We start from the raw sequence: 17,929 nt of genomic DNA, 5'->3' as shown, positions 1-17,929 counted from the left end.
GACATTATATTGGTATTCCATACCATTCTTTTTTTTTTTTTTTCCTCTGCAAGCAACTATAGAGTTAGACTTATACATCGTTAATACTAAATATTTCCAAAAAGAGCAGGTAACCTCACAGAGATTAAATATGTGTGAAATACATGCTATTTTGGTAAAAAATTAAATATACATTCTAATGTAGAATTTGCCCTATAAATAAGACGTGGAGTCTGATTTCATATGTATTTTAAAACATATTTTTAGTATGAAGTATCTTGTATACAGACCAAAATATAGAGAATAACAGCAGTGAATACTTAGTAGCTACTAACCCAGCTTTAAGCCAAGTATTTTGTTTTTGTTAAGAAATCTGTCAAATGAATGACAGATTCATTTGACACTCCTTTGTTCCCTTCTCCATCCCATTCGCCATCTTCTTTTCCAGAAGTAACCATTATATTTGACTTCATTTAAATTGATAGCACTTTGTTCCTCTCATTTACAAAGGATTTTTGGCATTCCTGAAAAAATCAGCCATTCAGCGGGGTTTGTTTTTTTTTTATAAGCATTTGAATTTATTCTTTATACTTTATTTTAGCAAATGTATACACCACATTTGCCTAGAAAACAGAAGGCATGAACAATTCATGTATTTAGAGAATGTTTAGCCACATTCTTGTTTTACACCTTGCTTGGTAAACTTTCTCTCTACAAGACTGAGGTTCATTTGTTTGTGTCATGCAAAGATGTGACCTGTTTGCTCACTGTGCATTAGGATTAAATTATATAATTCTTCATTTGGGGTGTTAAGTAAGAGATTTAATATATACTGATGAAGCATTGGTTGAAATTTAAGTTTAAATTAGTGAAAATTATTTGTTTGGTTTCAATTGAAGAATGTTTACAGCATGGAACTATACATTTTCAAAACTATCAGAAAAATACAGATCTCGCTAAACTCAATTTTTTGTCTTAACAGTTTGGTGGCTAGAGAGTCCTTTCTTAGGAAGTTGTCATCATAGCATGTCTTCACAGCTATAATCATTTCTTCATTTCTCGCACACACCACAATACATGCTGTTCTAATGCTGAATTCTAAATAATCTGTAGAATAATATGAACTTGCCTCATGCTCTTGTATTTGCTAGTCTTTAAAAACAGTGAAACCACTGAGGAACTATAAAGCATGAAATGGGTTTGTTTGTGTACTGACTAACAGTAGGTAGGACTTAATTCTTTTAACTCTTCTATCACTTAACAGCTTTAACTGTGGAGAAAATTGGCACGATCCTGTTAAATGTAAGGTGAGTTTGTCTGGCATTTTCATTTTTTAAATAATACAATAGAGCAGTTCTAAGACTGAAAACTGGGGCCCACAACTTTGTTATCCATTTGTAGATAGAAAATTGTATTTTTTTCCTTTTTATTTCAAATGATCATCACAAGTATTCATAAAGCATTCCTTACAAATAAGTCAGCTCCCGATAATTATCAGGATTAACAGTGGTTAAGGCACCTCCCTGAGCAGACTTTGTAATTTACGAAGGGGAATAATACATCTTGGAGCCAGGCTTCTCATCAAGCTCTAGGTTCCTCACTTGGCTTCAGCCAGAGAAAATCCTCCTTTGGTTGATTTTATATACACTGGATATGAGAACTACCAGAGTCCCTTGGTTTAAGAGGAATTAAATCCAGTGATAATCTTGTCCTTTGCCTTTTAAATGTGAGCTTGACTGTATTTAAATGTTGAAGTAATTTGCTATCCTTTCTCTTAAGTCTTTTGTTGTACCCTAACAGTTGTTGTTTTCAAACAGTGGTTAAAGAAATGGATTAAAAAGTGTGATGATGACAGTGAGACCTCTAACTGGATTGCAGCCAACACAAAGGTTGGTATTTCCCTTCAGTAAACTCTTGGTAATGAAACTGTGATAAGCGTAGGAGCCTTGGCATTAGCAAAACAAGTAAGTTTCCTAATTAGGGACGGGAACTTGTTTTACCTTTTCCTCAGTTCAGATTTGGGGGTTTTTGGGTTGTTTTGGGGATTTGGGTTTTGGTTGGTTGTGTTTTTCCAGAATGATTGCCGATTTTTAGTGTTTGAGTTTATTTTATTGAGCACTATACTGCAGTATAGTACTCTTCTTTGGAAATTTTTGTCCATTAGGAAACAGTTTCCTATAGAAGAAGAAGCTGACAGTTTTTCTACCTGAGAGTTTGATAATGCTTTTTTATATTGTTATTGCCTGCCTTTTAGTATATAGAGTTTATTCCACCTAGCTTGGTTTTATTAGGCAAATTTACATTTCTGCCTTTAAAAACTCCCAGGGTTTGGTGTGCTTGGCTGGCTGTCAGTAGAACACACAACTCTTGATCTTGGGGTCGTGAGTTCAAGCCCCATGTTGAGTTTAGAGGTTACTAAAAATAAAATAAACCTTAAAAAAAGTCCAGGGTTTAACTTTTAAGGAGTCCTTTTTTTTTTCTTTCTAAGATTTTATTGTTAAGTAATCTTTACACCAAATGTGGAGCTTGAATTCAAAACCCTGTGTTCAAGAGTCACATGCTGTACTGACTGAGCCAGCCAGGTGCCCCTCCTTACGGAGTCATTCTTTAGAGCAGTATTGAGAGTAACTGACTAATAACTTTTTTTTATGTAGCTGCACTGGACTTAACATGTTTGACATCTTTAACATGTTAAATTGCTAAAATATGATTTAAGAGACTTGACTCCTGAGAAATAGAGATTTTGGGGATAATATGGGTATCCCTTGGTTTTTTGTTTTTATTTTTAAGGTACATTATTGCTCATGATATTAGTTTCAGGATACTAGTTTCAAGATTGTTCATGTCTTTATGACCATGGACCAGTTCTTTAACCCTAGACAGATGTTTTGTCTTACAAATGGAAGTTGTCTTGAACACCCTTCTTTTTTAGCACTAAGTAATAAGCATACATTTGAATCCCAGCTGTGTACCCAGCAGTCTCTTAGTAGAAATTGTATAAATAGCCAGTCTTTATTTAATTCAGCCTTATAGCCTATCTATATTGGAAGTGGCTTGCCCTTGATTATAGGGTTATTCATGGGCTATTCATTTTTAGTATTGTCTTAGGTGATGCTTAAAGAATACTGAGTTGTTTGACCAGCGTTAGAGCTTTCCATCACTCAATCACAGGACAATTAGAAGAATAAGGAGTGTTTAGGTGCCCCTGGGTGGCTCAGTTGTTTAGGGTCTTTGTCTCAGGTCATGATCTTGTGGTTCATGGCTTCAGGCCCCACATCTGGCTCTGTACTGACAGCTCAGAGCCTGGAGCCTACTTTGGATTTTGTGTCTCCCTTTCTCTCTCCCTCTCTCCCTCCCCTGCTCATGCTCTGTCTCTCTCTGTCTCTCAAAAATAAATAAATGTTAAAAAAAAAAAAAAAAGATGTATCATGCAATTAAAAGATTTGTTTTATTGGGGATGGGGGACTAAAACATTAAGCACTTTTAACCATACATGTAGTAATACTAGTTTTACAGGAGGTAAAACATTTGTTCAGGTAAATACACTCTCCAATGTCATCTAGAAATAATTATTGAGTACTCCTGTATACCACATACTGTTTGCTCTCATTGTTTTATATGCATTAACTCATAATCGTTATAGTGATCCTATTCCTATTTTCCTTTGTCAGATGAATAACTAAGGAAGAGAAAAATAATAAAAACACTAGTCTGAGATCACACAGGTAGCAATGGTAGAGTCAGGATTCAAACCCAAGCAATTTGGCCTTAAGAATAAGGTCAGTGGGATTGGTAAGACTGATAAATTCTTTTTGTGGCTACTGAGTCTCCCAACTTTCTTCTGTCAAATACACTTGTTTTACTTATTTATTTGTTGTTGTTATTTTTAAGTACACTCTACCCCCAATAGGGAGCTTGAAATCACAACCCAGAGATCAAGAGTTGCATGCTCCACTGACTGAGCCAGTCGAATGCCCCTCAAATACCCTTGTTTTAAATTCTTTTCACTGTGGTCCATTTACAACTGTGCTACAGAGATCATGGCTTTTTCCAAGTCTGTGTCATATTCTTGGTTGCCAGTGAGCTAAAGTTATTACCCTAAGCAGGTCTACTGCTTTTTTCCTTTTGGAAAATCCACAGAATCAAACGTTAATTTTAATAAAACTATGAATAAGATATAAAGGTTCTATTTCCCTGCATTAGTTTGATGCCTGTAACTCCCATAAGAGGGGAGTATCACCCATTATATTACTGATAATTCTTATAGTGATTCACAATTTGACCTTTGTGAAATAACACTACCCTGCCCATAAGCTATAGTAATTTTAAATAGGTCAATATGGTAACTTCTAATTATACATTTTAAATAAAATCTTCGAAATCAATTAAGATATTTCACATTTTCTCAAGAAGCAAATTCCAGGTCTAAAATATCTGTATCTGGGGTGCCTGGGTAGCTCAGTTGGGTGAGCATTCAACTTTGGCTTAGGTCATGATCTCACAGTTCCTGAATTCAAGCCTCTGTCCCCCTACACACCCCTTCTTTCACACCTTTCCCATTTACGCTCTCTCTCAAAAATAAATTAAAAACATTAAAACCAAACATTTCTTAAAAAAAATAAAATGTTTCATTCTATATTTCTTGGTTACAATTAACCAAGCTCTCAATATGTTACGATACCACTGATAATCTGCAATTTTTTTTTTTAAGTTTACTTATTTTTGAAAGAGAGAGAGAGAGACAGGTAGAGAGACACGGAGTGAGAGAATCCCAAGCAGGCTCCAAACTGTCGGTATGGAGCCTAACATGGGACTCAAAGTCACGAACCATGACATCATGACCTGAACCGAAATCAAGAGTCGGACGCTCACCCGAGACACCGAGGTCCCCCAATAATCTGCAAATTTGTTCAAGGAGCTAATAACAATAATAAAAGCTTCTGAAATCACTCAAGAGAAAAAAACTCCAGTTTTATCTCAAAATTATCAAGCAGATAATTTTGTTATTACTAATTGTCATTCTTCCTCAAAATTCTCTCTAAACAAAGCCAAACATATTCAAGCCTATACTCCCTACTTTAAACATCTTGGAGGTTTAAGCATCTTGGAGGTTTAGAGGTTTGGGGATTTCTCTAGATGCAAAAAGAGGCCTATAGTTTAAAAGAACCACTTATTCTGCCCTATTCTGAACTACTAGTTTTATAGAGCATATTCAAAGATTCAGGGACTTTAATGAACACATTAAAGTTGTTCCCTAACAACACAGAAAGGTTTTTCTTAAGTGACATGAGTTATCTTTACCATAATTTTAGAGAGCACAAAAATATTGATTTCAACCATACATTTCTCAAAGGTGTGGGCATCTGTTTTAAGTGACAAGACTTATTGTTTCATTACTAATGCTTTCTGGGAGGTAAAAATATGTTTTAATCATTTTGGGTAGAACAGGGTACTAATGGTATAAAATTGTGTGTTGGCCTCCATTGTTTAAATACCCCTTATTCTTTTTTTTTTTTTTTTTTTTTTTAATACTTTTTTGAGTGAGTGAGTGAGAGAGAGACAAACAGACAGCATGAGCAGAGGAGGGGCAGAGAGAGGGGAAGACACAGAATCCAAAGCAGGCTCCAGGCTCCGAGCTGTCAGCACAAAGCCCGACACGGGGCTCGAACTCACAAACTGTGAGATCATGACCTGAGCCGAGTCAGACACCCAACCGACTGAGCCACCCAGGCACCCCTCTTGTATAATACATCTTCAAAGCCAGTAATAATGATAATAGCTCATTTCCAGTAGTACTTATTGTATTCCACACTTTTCTGAGTGCTTTACATGTATTAATAACAATAAATGTGGTATTTAAAAATAAACCAAATCCAGAATTGGCTTCTCTTCGGTGATAGTAATACAACCTAGTGTAGCATTGACACCAACTTTATAGTTTCTCTTCATAGGAATGTCCCAAATGCCACGTCACAATTGAAAAGGATGGCGGTTGTAATCACATGGTGTGTCGTAACCAGAACTGTAAAGCAGAGTTTTGCTGGGTGTGTCTTGGCCCTTGGGAACCACATGGATCTGCCTGGTAGGTTGGGGAAATGAAGGGGAGAAAATGTTCACATAAGTATGTAATATATGCATATACTGTGACTAAGGTTTTACCTCACGGAAGTCACCATCTAACTTGGGAGCTAAGTAAATGAATACAGTGTGTGATCATCGTTAAAAGTACAGGCAAGATGTCTGGAGAGAAGTCTAAATCAGGCATATTTCACAGAGAAGGTACCAATTGATGTGAATTTTAAGGGAGAGTAAAAGTTCATTAGTTGGAAGTGGTAGAGAAGACATTCAGGGCAAAAGGAGTGGCATGAATAAAGGTAGAATGATGTGAAAGTATATGACTAATTTAGAGAAGAGTTGCATTGTCTAATATGTCTGTCTAGGCAGTAGTTGAAAACTAAGAGACTGTTGGTAGAACCTAACCTGCAGTTGTGTTTTACTTACCCTTGTATACTATTAGACAAAAAATGTGTCCCAAATTTTAAGAATTGGAAAATTGCCCAGTGCAATCCAGATTATAAGCCTCTTTTTGAAATATAAGAACAGGCCTGTATTCCTGCTTGGCAGCAGTCATCTGGAATTGATTAATAGCCCCTTAGATGATGTCTTGACTTGCCAGTTTGATACATTTATTTCCCCAAGACAATCTTCAGGGCATTTGTATGTATCATGATGGCACCATATTTAGAAGGTGGTATCACATTTAGTAGATACATATCTTTGTTCTATGCATATATCTTACCAGTTCAGGAAAATGCAAGTTAGAATCATGATGCCTTGAGTTTTGAGAGAAGGGAGCTAGCACACCTGGTAAAAATGAAAGTATTTCTGATTGTTATAATACACAAATGGGCCCATTTCACTAATTTATGTTACTTATTGGCAGTTCAGTTTGTGGCCCCTTACACGTAGGGCATAGGAAAAGAGAAAGTAGACTGAGACCTAAAGTAGTTTGGACATTATCAGAAGGCTTTTAAGTGGGGAGTGGCCTGATTAGATCTGTAATTTAGATGAGAGGGCTTTGTATTAATGTGCTTTACATACGTTACGTCAGAATCGTGGCTGCTTTGTAAAGAGTGAATGAGAGGGGAAGAAATCTCTTAGGTTTGGAGGAGGATCTCGTGAAGACAATGGCAAGTCTCTTTTTATTTTCATTGGTACTTTCATTAGTTTCACTGAAACTTTCATTAGTTTCATTAGTTAGAGGAATAGTGAGAGGGATTACTTGTCTGAAATTAATTCTGAATTAGGTAAAAACTAATTGGTTATGTAGAAGTAAAGAATGTGATTTTGCCACTGTCAAATCCAAGAAAGGTATTTGGGGTTTAGCCTGACAGATACTCTAGATTTTAAGAAGGCAAACTGGAGAGTTAGACTGTCTCAGAAACTAAATCCACTCTAGTATATTTAAACAAACAAGCCTAATAAATGGAGAAGAGTTACTAAAAATACGTTTTTTAAGTTACTTTTTCTGTGTGTAAGGAAATCTTGGATCATAACTCAAATTTTAAAGAAGCTGTTTTGAAAACTGAAAAGAGTACAGAACAAATGTTGGGTGCAGGAGGATGAGGAACGGCCTGGACCGAAGTTGTCAGAAATGTTTCCTGTGTCTTGCCTTTACCCATAGCTAACATTGCAAATGAGTCATACTGTGCTTCCTTATTTAAATCTGAAAATGCCTCAGAATCCTCAAAATAGCATTCCAAGTAGCACTGTCCATCATCTGAGTTAGAAGTAGAGGTGAATTGTTTGCTTTCCTGGCCTTCAAGTCCTTAATAATTTTGGCAGAGTACAAAATGAGTTGAGGCTTAAAAATATCCAAAAAACATCAAAAGGAAAGTTTTTAAGGATATTACATTAGATAAGAAGAAGAGGTATTAACAGTTGACCAGTAGAGGGCAAGGAGAGCCAATATTTGGGCTAAATTAAGTAATTTTTTCTAAGAGAGGATTATAACCCAAGCTGGTAGGAAATTAATGTATCTCCTGACTTGAGTGAATTATGGTCTGGGTTACTTTAAAAACTTAAAGATGAGATCAGTGAGCCATTGTTGGTTATTTCTGAGTAGCTATGGAAAATAGAGAGCTATAGCTATGGAAAATAGAGAGCTACCAAAAACTGAAAGCAGACAAAATGTAATCCCAAATTTCCAAAATTTGTGATTGATTCCATGAAATACATATGAACCACATAACTTTTCTCTTACATGAAATCCCAGAATCAAATGGTATTATTAGGATGATGATTAGGGAATGTTTTGTGAATCTCAACAAGGTATTTTGGTGTGAGCTGAGAAGTTTGTGGCCCAGGCTACGAACACACACAAGGATATTTGGGATTAATTGAGTGACCGTTTCTTGCAGTTACAGGTAATGGATTTCCTTCTTCCTAATGAAATACTTCCCCAAGATCTGCTGAATGAAAGGCTTTGTCCTTACCTTTTTTATTCACGTAAACTGTGTACTACTTTTCTGGTCAGTTTTACTGATGACTTTCTTAAACTAATAAGAGAATCTTGCCTACATTTTAGGGTAACATCACAGAAAGATATTAAATATATAGACCATTAAAATCCTGGGAAACTTGGCAAGCTAGAACAGTGGATCCAGTTTAACAAGATTTAAAGTAAATTCAAAATTCTTCCTTTAGACCTAAAAGGATTACTGTTAAGATTCTGAAGACAAGAACTACAGCATGTGAACAATACAGTCAACAGTTCAGAGCACGGCCCTCAATTGGCAGACAGGCATATATTTAATTCTTAACTCTGAAACTCTAGCTATTTTACCTTAAGTGTGTTACTTACCTTCTCAAAGCCTAATTCTTCATCTGTTCAATGTGGGTAATAATCCATATTTCATAAAGTGGTTCAAGGAATTGAATATGACAGTACATTTGAAGTCCTTTGTAAGTGGGTGATAGGTAGCTATCAGCTGTTCCCATAGTGTAGACTCCCAGAAAAGCAAAGGTAGAGTAATCAGGACAAGGGAACTGCCATTGTTGTCCATCTTCACTCTGAGCTGTCTTAGGGGCACATTTCCCCTGCTTCTCATTTTGTGTATCATTCAGTTTTCAATGATTCTTGTAAGTTATAATACCATGTAAAGCACATAGCACAGCATCTGTTACATAGTATTCCATGAACTATTGGTTCTCTTTGGTTTATTAAAATAAGAAGGTAAGTAACTGGAAAAATTGGGAATACTTAGCCTAAATAACAGACACCCTAGGAAATAAGATGACCTCTTCAAAAATTAAGTTAGAAGTTCAGACTGCAGTCAGGAAATGGAATATTAGAATGACAGCGCTTTCTAATGATTACAGGTGAGCCGATTTGGAATGGACTAGTTCAGGAAGTAGAGAACTGATACAGTGTTAGAGGATTCCAACACTAGGTGGGGGTTCGTTCAATCCAACAACACTTGGAATTCTTTTCTGTCTTGTAATTCTAGAACCCTGGGCATTTTAAACACCTCAGTTTATCTATATAAAGGAGAATTTTGGTTCTAGATAATCTCTGAATCCAGGCTAAAATTCTGTTATTTGTTCCTTCTCATTGATTTTTGGCTTTATGGAATCCTCTTACTTCACTTTAAGGTACAACTGTAACCGCTATAATGAGGATGATGCAAAGGCAGCAAGAGATGCACAGGAGGTAAGTACATTTATTTTCAGGTAACAGTTGAGTGGGAATGTGTATCACATGTTTATTAGGGAATAATTTAGCAGAAATTTTCAATTCTGAAAGAGTTGTGGAAACACACCCCAGTAAATACTGCATATCTGTGTACATTGAGAACAAAATGCCTATCAGGAAACATTCCTGTTTATAGGTTTGTTTCTTTCTTTTAAAAGATTAATCTAGTCATGTTGTGCAGTTCCAGGTTTCATTAGTTTTGCTGTTAAGGTTTTTTCACCCCAGCAAGGAGTCTAGAGAACAGTATTTGTTAAAAAGCCTTCCTGCTGTTTATGTGCATTCTCATTTCTATTTAATTTTTTTTTTTTTTAACTTATTCATCAAGAAGCCAGTAAGATCATAGGTGAGCTGATTTAGAATGGACTGCCTCAGGGGGAGTTCCCTTTTACTGGTTAGGGATATATATATATCTCACCATTGTAGAGAAGGATTCAATCACTAGGTGTGAATTAAGTTCATCAACATTTTGAGCTTCTTTCATCTTGGTAATTCTGTCAGAATTGTAGAATCCTGGAATTTAATTATTCCTTACTTACTTTCATCTATTCCATATTGAAATTCCCCTGTTGTCCCAAAAATATTCTTTTCAAATGGTTTTCCTTGCTTAAGATGTCATCCAAAACATGTTTTTTCTTTCCTTCCTTCTTTCTTTCTTTCTTTCTTTCTTTCTTTCTTTCTTTCTTTCTTTCTTCCTTCCTTCCTTCCTTCCTTCCTTTCTTTCTTTCTTTCTTTCTTTCTTTCTTTCTTTCTTTCTTTCTTTCTTTTTCTTTCTTTCTTTCTTTCTTTCTTTCTACTTTTAAAATGTTCCTTTAAAATTTATTTCTAATTAAGGGAGCCTGGGTGGCTCAGTCAGTTAAGTGTCTGACTTCGGGTCAGATCATGACTTAATGGTTTGTGGGTTCGAGCCCCCATCAGGTTCTGTGCTGACAGTAGGGGTCTGCTTGAGATTCTCTCTCTTTCTCTCTGCCCCCTCCCACTCACACTTTTCTCTCTCTTTCAAAATAAATAGATAAACTTAACAAAAAAAAAACTAGAATCTTCTGATCCTATGGGTGTACAGAGAAAGACTTTATACAAGTGGTTTTGTTTATTTAGTGGGAGCCGTGTCCCCCAAAATGGAGTATACCATTGCACACGCATCTGGCCTTTTCTTTCCTTTTCCCTGCTCCAGTACTCTGATATAGTGTTCACTGGGAGTTGTAGCTTTAAAAAGTGCTAGAAGGTTGGCACATAGTCCAGAAAGAACACAGATGGTAGTTGAGTGCCTTGGAAAAGTGTACCTGCATTGTAGAAAGTTGTTGACTTAACATACTATGCCATGGTGCTGATTGTGGTGGATATTTGGATTTTCTTATTTTCTAGACCAGGGGAGTCAGTACACTTTTCTGTGAAGAAGCAGATGGTAAATGTTTTCAGCTTTGCAGACTATATGGTCTCTCTTAAACGTGTTGAACTCTGCTTCTGCTCTTGTAATGCTAAATCAGCCACAAACTCAAATGAGTAGGCATGACAGAGTTCCAAGTTATTTACAGAACCAGGCAGCAGCTGGATTTGGCTCACAGGACAGTTTGCCAACCCCTGTTCTAGGTAGTCAGGTTTGTTTTGGACTTTTTCCCAAAGTGTTTAAGGTCACTCATTGCATTTTCTCAATCTGGAATTTGATTAAAAGTTGGTCTTATTTGTAGTGGTGGTATGAGTTTTCTTTCATGCTGTATTTTAGAGTTATTTTAGTAGGAAGCTGTTTTAGAATTAATTGAAGTATTAAATTAGATTTTAAATCAAGTCCTATAACATTATATATTTTAATGTGGTAGTTTAGGTTTTCCATTTAATTTTGGAAATTTGACAGGCTTGAAATATTAGTGGTTGGTTTTGGGGGGTGGGATAAAATGCCAAGCAGATTAAAGTTTATTTAGAGAGGGGGCGGGTAGGATCCCAAGCAGGCTCTGCACTCTGTCACGCAAAGCCTGATGTAGGGCTCGAACTCACCAAACTATCTGATCATGACCTGAGCTGAAACCAAGAGTTAGAAGCTTAACCAAGACTGAGCCACCCAGTTGCCCCAACATTAATATTGCTTTTAATCTAATAATGATTAAATATAATTGGCATAATTTTCCAGTGTGTAAGCATTGATTTGGTACTTACCTGACTCTTGAATAGTAAGAGTAGATTTTTTGAGATGTTTCAGTGTTATATGATACTGGATCATGTGATTGGCCAATTAAGTAGTTCAGAGTTAGTATTTCTTTAAATAACGTTTATTTATTATCAAGAGACAGAGAGAGACAGAGCATGAGTATGAGAGGGGCAGAGAGAAGGGGAAACACAGAATCCGAAGCAGGCTCCAGGCTCTAAGCTGTCAGCACAGAGCCTGATGTGGGGCTCAAACTCAACAAACCGTGAGATCACGGCCTGAGCCGAAGTCGGACACTTAATCCACTGAGCCATCCAGGCGGCCCCAGAGTTAGTATTTCCAAGCAGGAGAGCAACCATAAGGCCTTGTAGCATCTGTGCCCTTTGTAGTCACTAAGGCATAAGGGGAGAAAGAGGAAGTGATAGTAAAAGAAAAGAAATAATATATGTGTGGTTAAAAAAAAAAAACTTTTTCATAGTGGTTGCAGTTAACAAGCATTTATTAATCATTTTCTGCATGTTAGGCACTAGAGATAACAGTATTTCTTTTTAAAAAAGTCTGTCTCTAGAGATTTACAGTATAATGGGAGAGACCAAGGTGAATTGTTTTTGCAGTCTGATAAATAACATAAAACAAATCTAGACCAGATATGATATTGTTTCTTTGGTAATACTTTATGTATCTTTAAAACTCTTTTTAAAAATGTTTTATTTATTTTTTATTTTTTACTTTTTTAAATGTTTATTTATTTTTGAGAGAGAGAACAAGTTCGGGAGGAGCAGAGAAAGGGAGACACAAAATCCGAAGCAGGCTCTAGGCTCGGAGCTGTCAGCATAAAGCCTAATGTGGGACTCGAACTCACCAAACTATCTGATCATGACCTGAGCTGAAGTCAGATGCTTAACCAGTTGAACCACCTAGGCGCCCCTTAATGTTTTATTTTTGAGAGAGGGAGAGGGAGGGAGGGAGGGAGCAAGGGAAGGGCAGAGAGAGAGACAGATTGGGAGACACAGAATCTGAAGCAAGCTCTAGGGTTGGAGCAGTCAGCACAGGGAAATCATGACCTGAGCCAAAGTCAGACGCTTAACTGATTGATCCACCCAGACTCCCGTTTAAAACACTTTTAATGCAACTGCAATACCATTATTGTGTTTGTATATATATTTATTATATGTTTTTTAAAGCACTACTTTTTAAATATTATGAACTATCCAGTGTTCACATGTCTTTATTTATCTCATAAATTTTCTTTTATAGTTCAGATCAGGATCCATATAGGTTCCCAACTTGGATTTGATTGATATCTTTTGAGTATTGTCTAATCTCTGTGTATTTCATTCCTTCTTCTTCACCCCCGCCCCCCTCCCCGCCCATTACTATTTATTTGTTGAGGAAACGAAGCCATTTTTGTCCTGTAAAAATTTTCACATTCTGGATTTTGCTGATTGTAACTCCCTGATATCATTTAATAAGTTAACTATTAATAGGTTCTTTTATTCCCGTATTTCCTGAAACTGGTAGTTAATTCTAGATAACTTGAATTTAGATTCAATTGAGGAGTGAGGTGGGGGCACCTACCTGATGGTGCTGGATATTTTCTTTTGTATTATATGAAGAGTTATATGATGTCTGGTTGCCTCTCTGTTGTTTTCTACTTTAAAATTTTGATGCTTCTTGTTTACTTATTGCATACTGCAGAATAGTAGAACTTCCTATGATGGAAATGTTCTTTATCACCACTGTCCAGTTTGGTAGCCGCTGAGCACAGGGAAACTAAATTTTTTATTTTTTTTATAAATTTTTTTTTAACTTTTTTTTTTTTTTTTTTTTTAGTTTTTGAGACAGGGAGAGACAGAGCATGAACAGGGGAGGGTCAGAGAGAGGGAGACACAGAATCTGAAACAGGCTCCAGGCTCTGAACTGTCAGCACAGAGCCCGACGCGGGGCTCGAACTCACGGACTGCGAGATCATGACCTGAGCCGACGTTGGCCGCTTAACCCACTGAGCCACCCAGGCGCCCCTAAATTTTTTATTTTAATTTAAATAGCTGCCCGTGGCCAGTGGCTACCATATTGGGAAGTGCGGCTGTAGGACATTCATAGCAGTATTAACAAAAGGTAGCAAGAGATGTCTGTTTGTTCCTGATTTTAGCCTAAATTCCTATACTGTTTCATCAGTAAATATTATACGAGCTTTTGTGTATGTTTGATACGTTTGTTACAATTACGTTTCCTTAATTTTTCTTAATGGGACAGCGATCTAGGGCAGCCCTGCAGAGGTACCTGTTCTACTGTAATCGCTATATGAACCACATGCAGAGTCTACGCTTTGAGCACAAACTATATGCTCAGGTGAAGCAGAAAATGGAGGAGATGCAACAGCACAACATGTCCTGGATTGAGGTGCAGTTCCTGAAGAAGGCAGTTGATGTCCTCTGCCAGTGTCGTGCCACACTCATGTACACTTATGTCTTCGCTTTCTACCTCAAAAAGAATAACCAGTCCATTATCTTTGAGGTAGGAATAGTTACTGAGTGGGGAAAAACCCCAGCTGTGTCACAGGACTACTTGGTCTGCCATAGATATGTAGAGTTTTAAAGTTTCCTATCTGGGCTAACAGGCACACGAAAAGATGCTCGTCATCACTCATCATCAGAGAAATATAAATCGAAACCACAATGAGATACCACCTCTCACCTGTCAGAATGACTAAAATTAACAACACGGGAAACAACAGATGTTGGCCAGGATGCAGAGAAAGGGAAACCCTCTTACATTGTTTGGGAATGCAAACTGGTGCAGCCACTCTGGAAAACAGTATGGAGGTTCCTCAGAAAGTTAAAATAGAACTACCCTATGATCCAGCAATTGCACTACTAGGTTTTTACCCAAAGGATAAATAAAAAAAAATACAGGTTCATAGGGGTACATGCACCCCAATGTTTATAGCAGCATTATCAACAATAGCCAAACTGTGGAAAGACCCCAAATGTCCATCGACTGATGAATGGATAAAGAAGATGTAGTGTACACACACAATGAAATGTTACTCAGCCATCAAAAAGAATGAAATCTTGCCATTTGGAATGACATGGATGGAGCTGTAGAGTGTATTATGCTAAGCAAAATAAGTCAATCAGAGAAAGACAAATGCTACATGATTTCACTCATGTGGAATGTGAGAAACAAAACAGATGAACATATGGGAAGGGAAAAAAGAGAGGAAAACAAACCAAAAGAGACTCTTAACGACAGAGAACAAACTATGGATTGATGGAAGGAGGTGGGTGGGGGGGGAGGGGCGCAAATGGGTGATGGATATTAAGGAGGGTACTTGTTATGATGATCACTGGGTGTTATATATGAGTGATGAATCACTGAATTCTCTTCCTGAAACCAATGTTACACTATATGTTAACTAACTAGAATTTAAAAATTAGAAAAAAAAAAATAATAAAGGTTCCTTATTTGCTCAGAAGTTTAGACTTCTTGTCCTAAACTGCATTCAAATTGATGTGGTTTAGCCAGCTAGCAATTAAGTGTGGAGGCTTTGAAGTCAGCCTGAATTTGAAATTGGACTCAACCACTTTTTAGCTCTCTTGACTTGGAGCAGATTACTTAATGTCATCTATATCTTTATTTTAAAATAGAGATAATACTTTTCAAGGATATTGCAAGTTTTAAGTCAGGCAAGACTAATGTATGGTATTAGAAGTTAATATGGTGGTTATCTTTGGTGGAAAAGTGATGAAAGGGGTCTTTTAGCAGTAAATGTTTTTCAAGTAGAGCTGCTCATTTAAAATTGATGCATAATAAAAAAGAATGAGATCTTGCCATTCATTCAATATGGATGGACCTAGAGAGTATAATTCTAAGTAAATTAAGTCAGAGAAGACAAAAAATACCATATGATTTCACTCCTATGTGGAATTTAAGAAACAAAACAAATGATCAAACAAAAAGAGACAAAAAAGCACTCTTAAATACAGAAAACAAACTGGTGGTTGCCAGAGGGGAGAGGTAGATGGAAGGATGAATGAAGTGAATAAGGGGGTTAAGAGGTACAAACTTCCACTAAATAGTAAGTAAATCTCAGAGATGAAAAGTATAGCAGAGGGAATATAGTAAGATGGTATTAACATTTTTTGGTGACAGATGGTGACTTATGATGAGCACTGAGTCATGTACAGAATTGCTGAATCATTGTATTGTACACCTGAAACTAATGTGACACTGTATGTTTACTATAGTTTAGTTTTATAAGAAACAAAATAAAATTGGTTACATGTACAGAACTAGCCATAGTAGTAAAGGTTAACAATATTAATTTTCCATGCGTTCTCTTATACGAAGTAGGTGCAGCCAGTTGTAAACAAGAATGGGTTTATATTTTTTGTCAAGCTTTCCTTTTTTGTTTTTTTGTTTTTTTTTTTTTTTTTGAGTTTTAGTCAATAGCAGTTTGCAGAACTATAATATTCCAAAAGACTTCTTAAGTCCTTTTCAGGACTTTGTTCTTCATTTTCTTCCAGAGGTAATGGGTACATCTTTAGTTATTTTAATATATAAAAAACTGTCCTGGAAAAGAAAGTACAAGTTGTTAGAGGGGAAAGTGATAAAGAACTTTACAGGTGCAGAAACCACCTATGAAAATTACAAAATCAATGTTGAGAACAGTCGATAGGCAAGGAAGCAGCCATGAAGGCTTATGTTTCATCTGTCTTCTAAGCCCGAATTTACTATGTATTCTTCCTCCTCTCTTGCAGAATAACCAAGCAGATCTAGAGAATGCCACAGAGGTGCTTTCGGGCTACCTCGAAAGAGATATTTCCCAAGATTCTCTGCAGGATATAAAGCAGAAAGTACAAGATAAGTACAGGTGAGACTTCTTTAACAGTTGTTAAGCAAAAGTTTCTGCCTGTGGTGGTCTGATGTGCTTTAGTGGAGAAGTTAGATGATAGTGAAACTTGGGTTTAGCATATCCAGTAACTCAGCTGCTGCCATGTTTCCCACAGATTGCTTCTGTCTTTTGGGGAACAAATTGCAGGCAGTAGTGTTAGTCAAACATTTATCACACTGGCTGATTCTACTTCCATTCAGCTTTATCTACTTAGTTGCTGCATTGTAAGGAAGAAAACCTAAAAGGGGGCAAGTGGTTGTTAGGATGAGGGGTGAGATTCGGGTGCTGGTTCTAGCCTGGGGATCTTGGGGATCATGGCTATTGACAGGTGAGCTACCCAAACTTTTTTTAGAGTTTTTATTAGATTTTATTTTTCTCCTTTCCTTCCTTCCTTTCTTTCTTCCTCCCTTCCTTCCTTCCTCCCTCCCTCCACCCCCTTCCTTCTCTCTCTCTCTCTCTCTCTCTTTCTCATTCATTCATTCATTCATTCATTCATTTTTGAGAGTGAGAGCATGAGCAGGGGAGGGGCAGAGAGGGAGGGAGACAGAGGATCTGAAGCAGGCAGGCTCTGCGCTGACAGCAGAGAACCCAATGTGGGGCTCTAACTCATGAACCGTGAGATCGTGACCTGAGCTGAAGTAGGAAACTCAACCGGCTGAGCCACCCAGGCGCCCCAAGGTTTGTTTTTTTTTCTAAAGAGAAGTTTACTTTTTCCAGGGGTAGGTGATATTTCAAAATACGCTGCCTTTTAAGCTAAAGGTACAAATGTTTGCTTTCTTAACATGGAGCTATTTCCCCCTAAGTTGTTTCCTGACAGATACCTTTTTAATAGTAGCAGAAACCTTTGGGCATTTGGAAGACTTAGGTGCAAGTAATATTTTCACTTCCCTTAGTCATCTTTAGCTACTACATTGTGTTAACAGTCATTTTTACAGTTAACAAAGATTTTACAGATGTGAATCAGTAACCCTTGAAATTTCTTCTTTCTGAAACTGTTACTCATCTGTACAGTGACAGGGTTGAATCAAATTATTTCTAAGGCCCTTAGGAATTTCTAACATTCTATTACTCTGAAATTAATTTCCAAAACTAGGATTCACAACTTTTGGAGAATACCTTTTTAAAATTAGAAAACAGTTTGTTGTGTACACCTAGACCTGAA

At 36.8% G+C, this 17,929-nt stretch overlaps 1 protein-coding gene across 1 annotated transcript in view; it reads left to right on the top strand.

Annotated features, from left to right (window-relative positions):
* The window catches only part of ARIH1 (ariadne RBR E3 ubiquitin protein ligase 1), a 119,424-nt gene that overhangs the window by 97,721 nt on the left and 3,774 nt on the right, over positions 1–17,929 (top strand). The window contains exons 8-13 of the mRNA XM_042941479.1: positions 1,244–1,286; positions 1,797–1,868; positions 5,931–6,061; positions 9,634–9,691; positions 14,127–14,387; positions 16,634–16,746. Coding sequence (XP_042797413.1) covers positions 1,244–1,286; positions 1,797–1,868; positions 5,931–6,061; positions 9,634–9,691; positions 14,127–14,387; positions 16,634–16,746 — 678 coding nt within the window. The remainder of the gene's footprint in view (positions 1–1,243; positions 1,287–1,796; positions 1,869–5,930; positions 6,062–9,633; positions 9,692–14,126; positions 14,388–16,633; positions 16,747–17,929) is intronic.

The sequence above is a fragment of the Panthera leo genome, chromosome B3 (genome assembly GCF_018350215.1).
Source record: "Panthera leo isolate Ple1 chromosome B3, P.leo_Ple1_pat1.1, whole genome shotgun sequence".
Taxonomy (NCBI): Eukaryota; Metazoa; Chordata; class Mammalia; order Carnivora; family Felidae; genus Panthera; species Panthera leo.
This window is presented reverse-complemented; position numbering and strand designations above follow the sequence as displayed.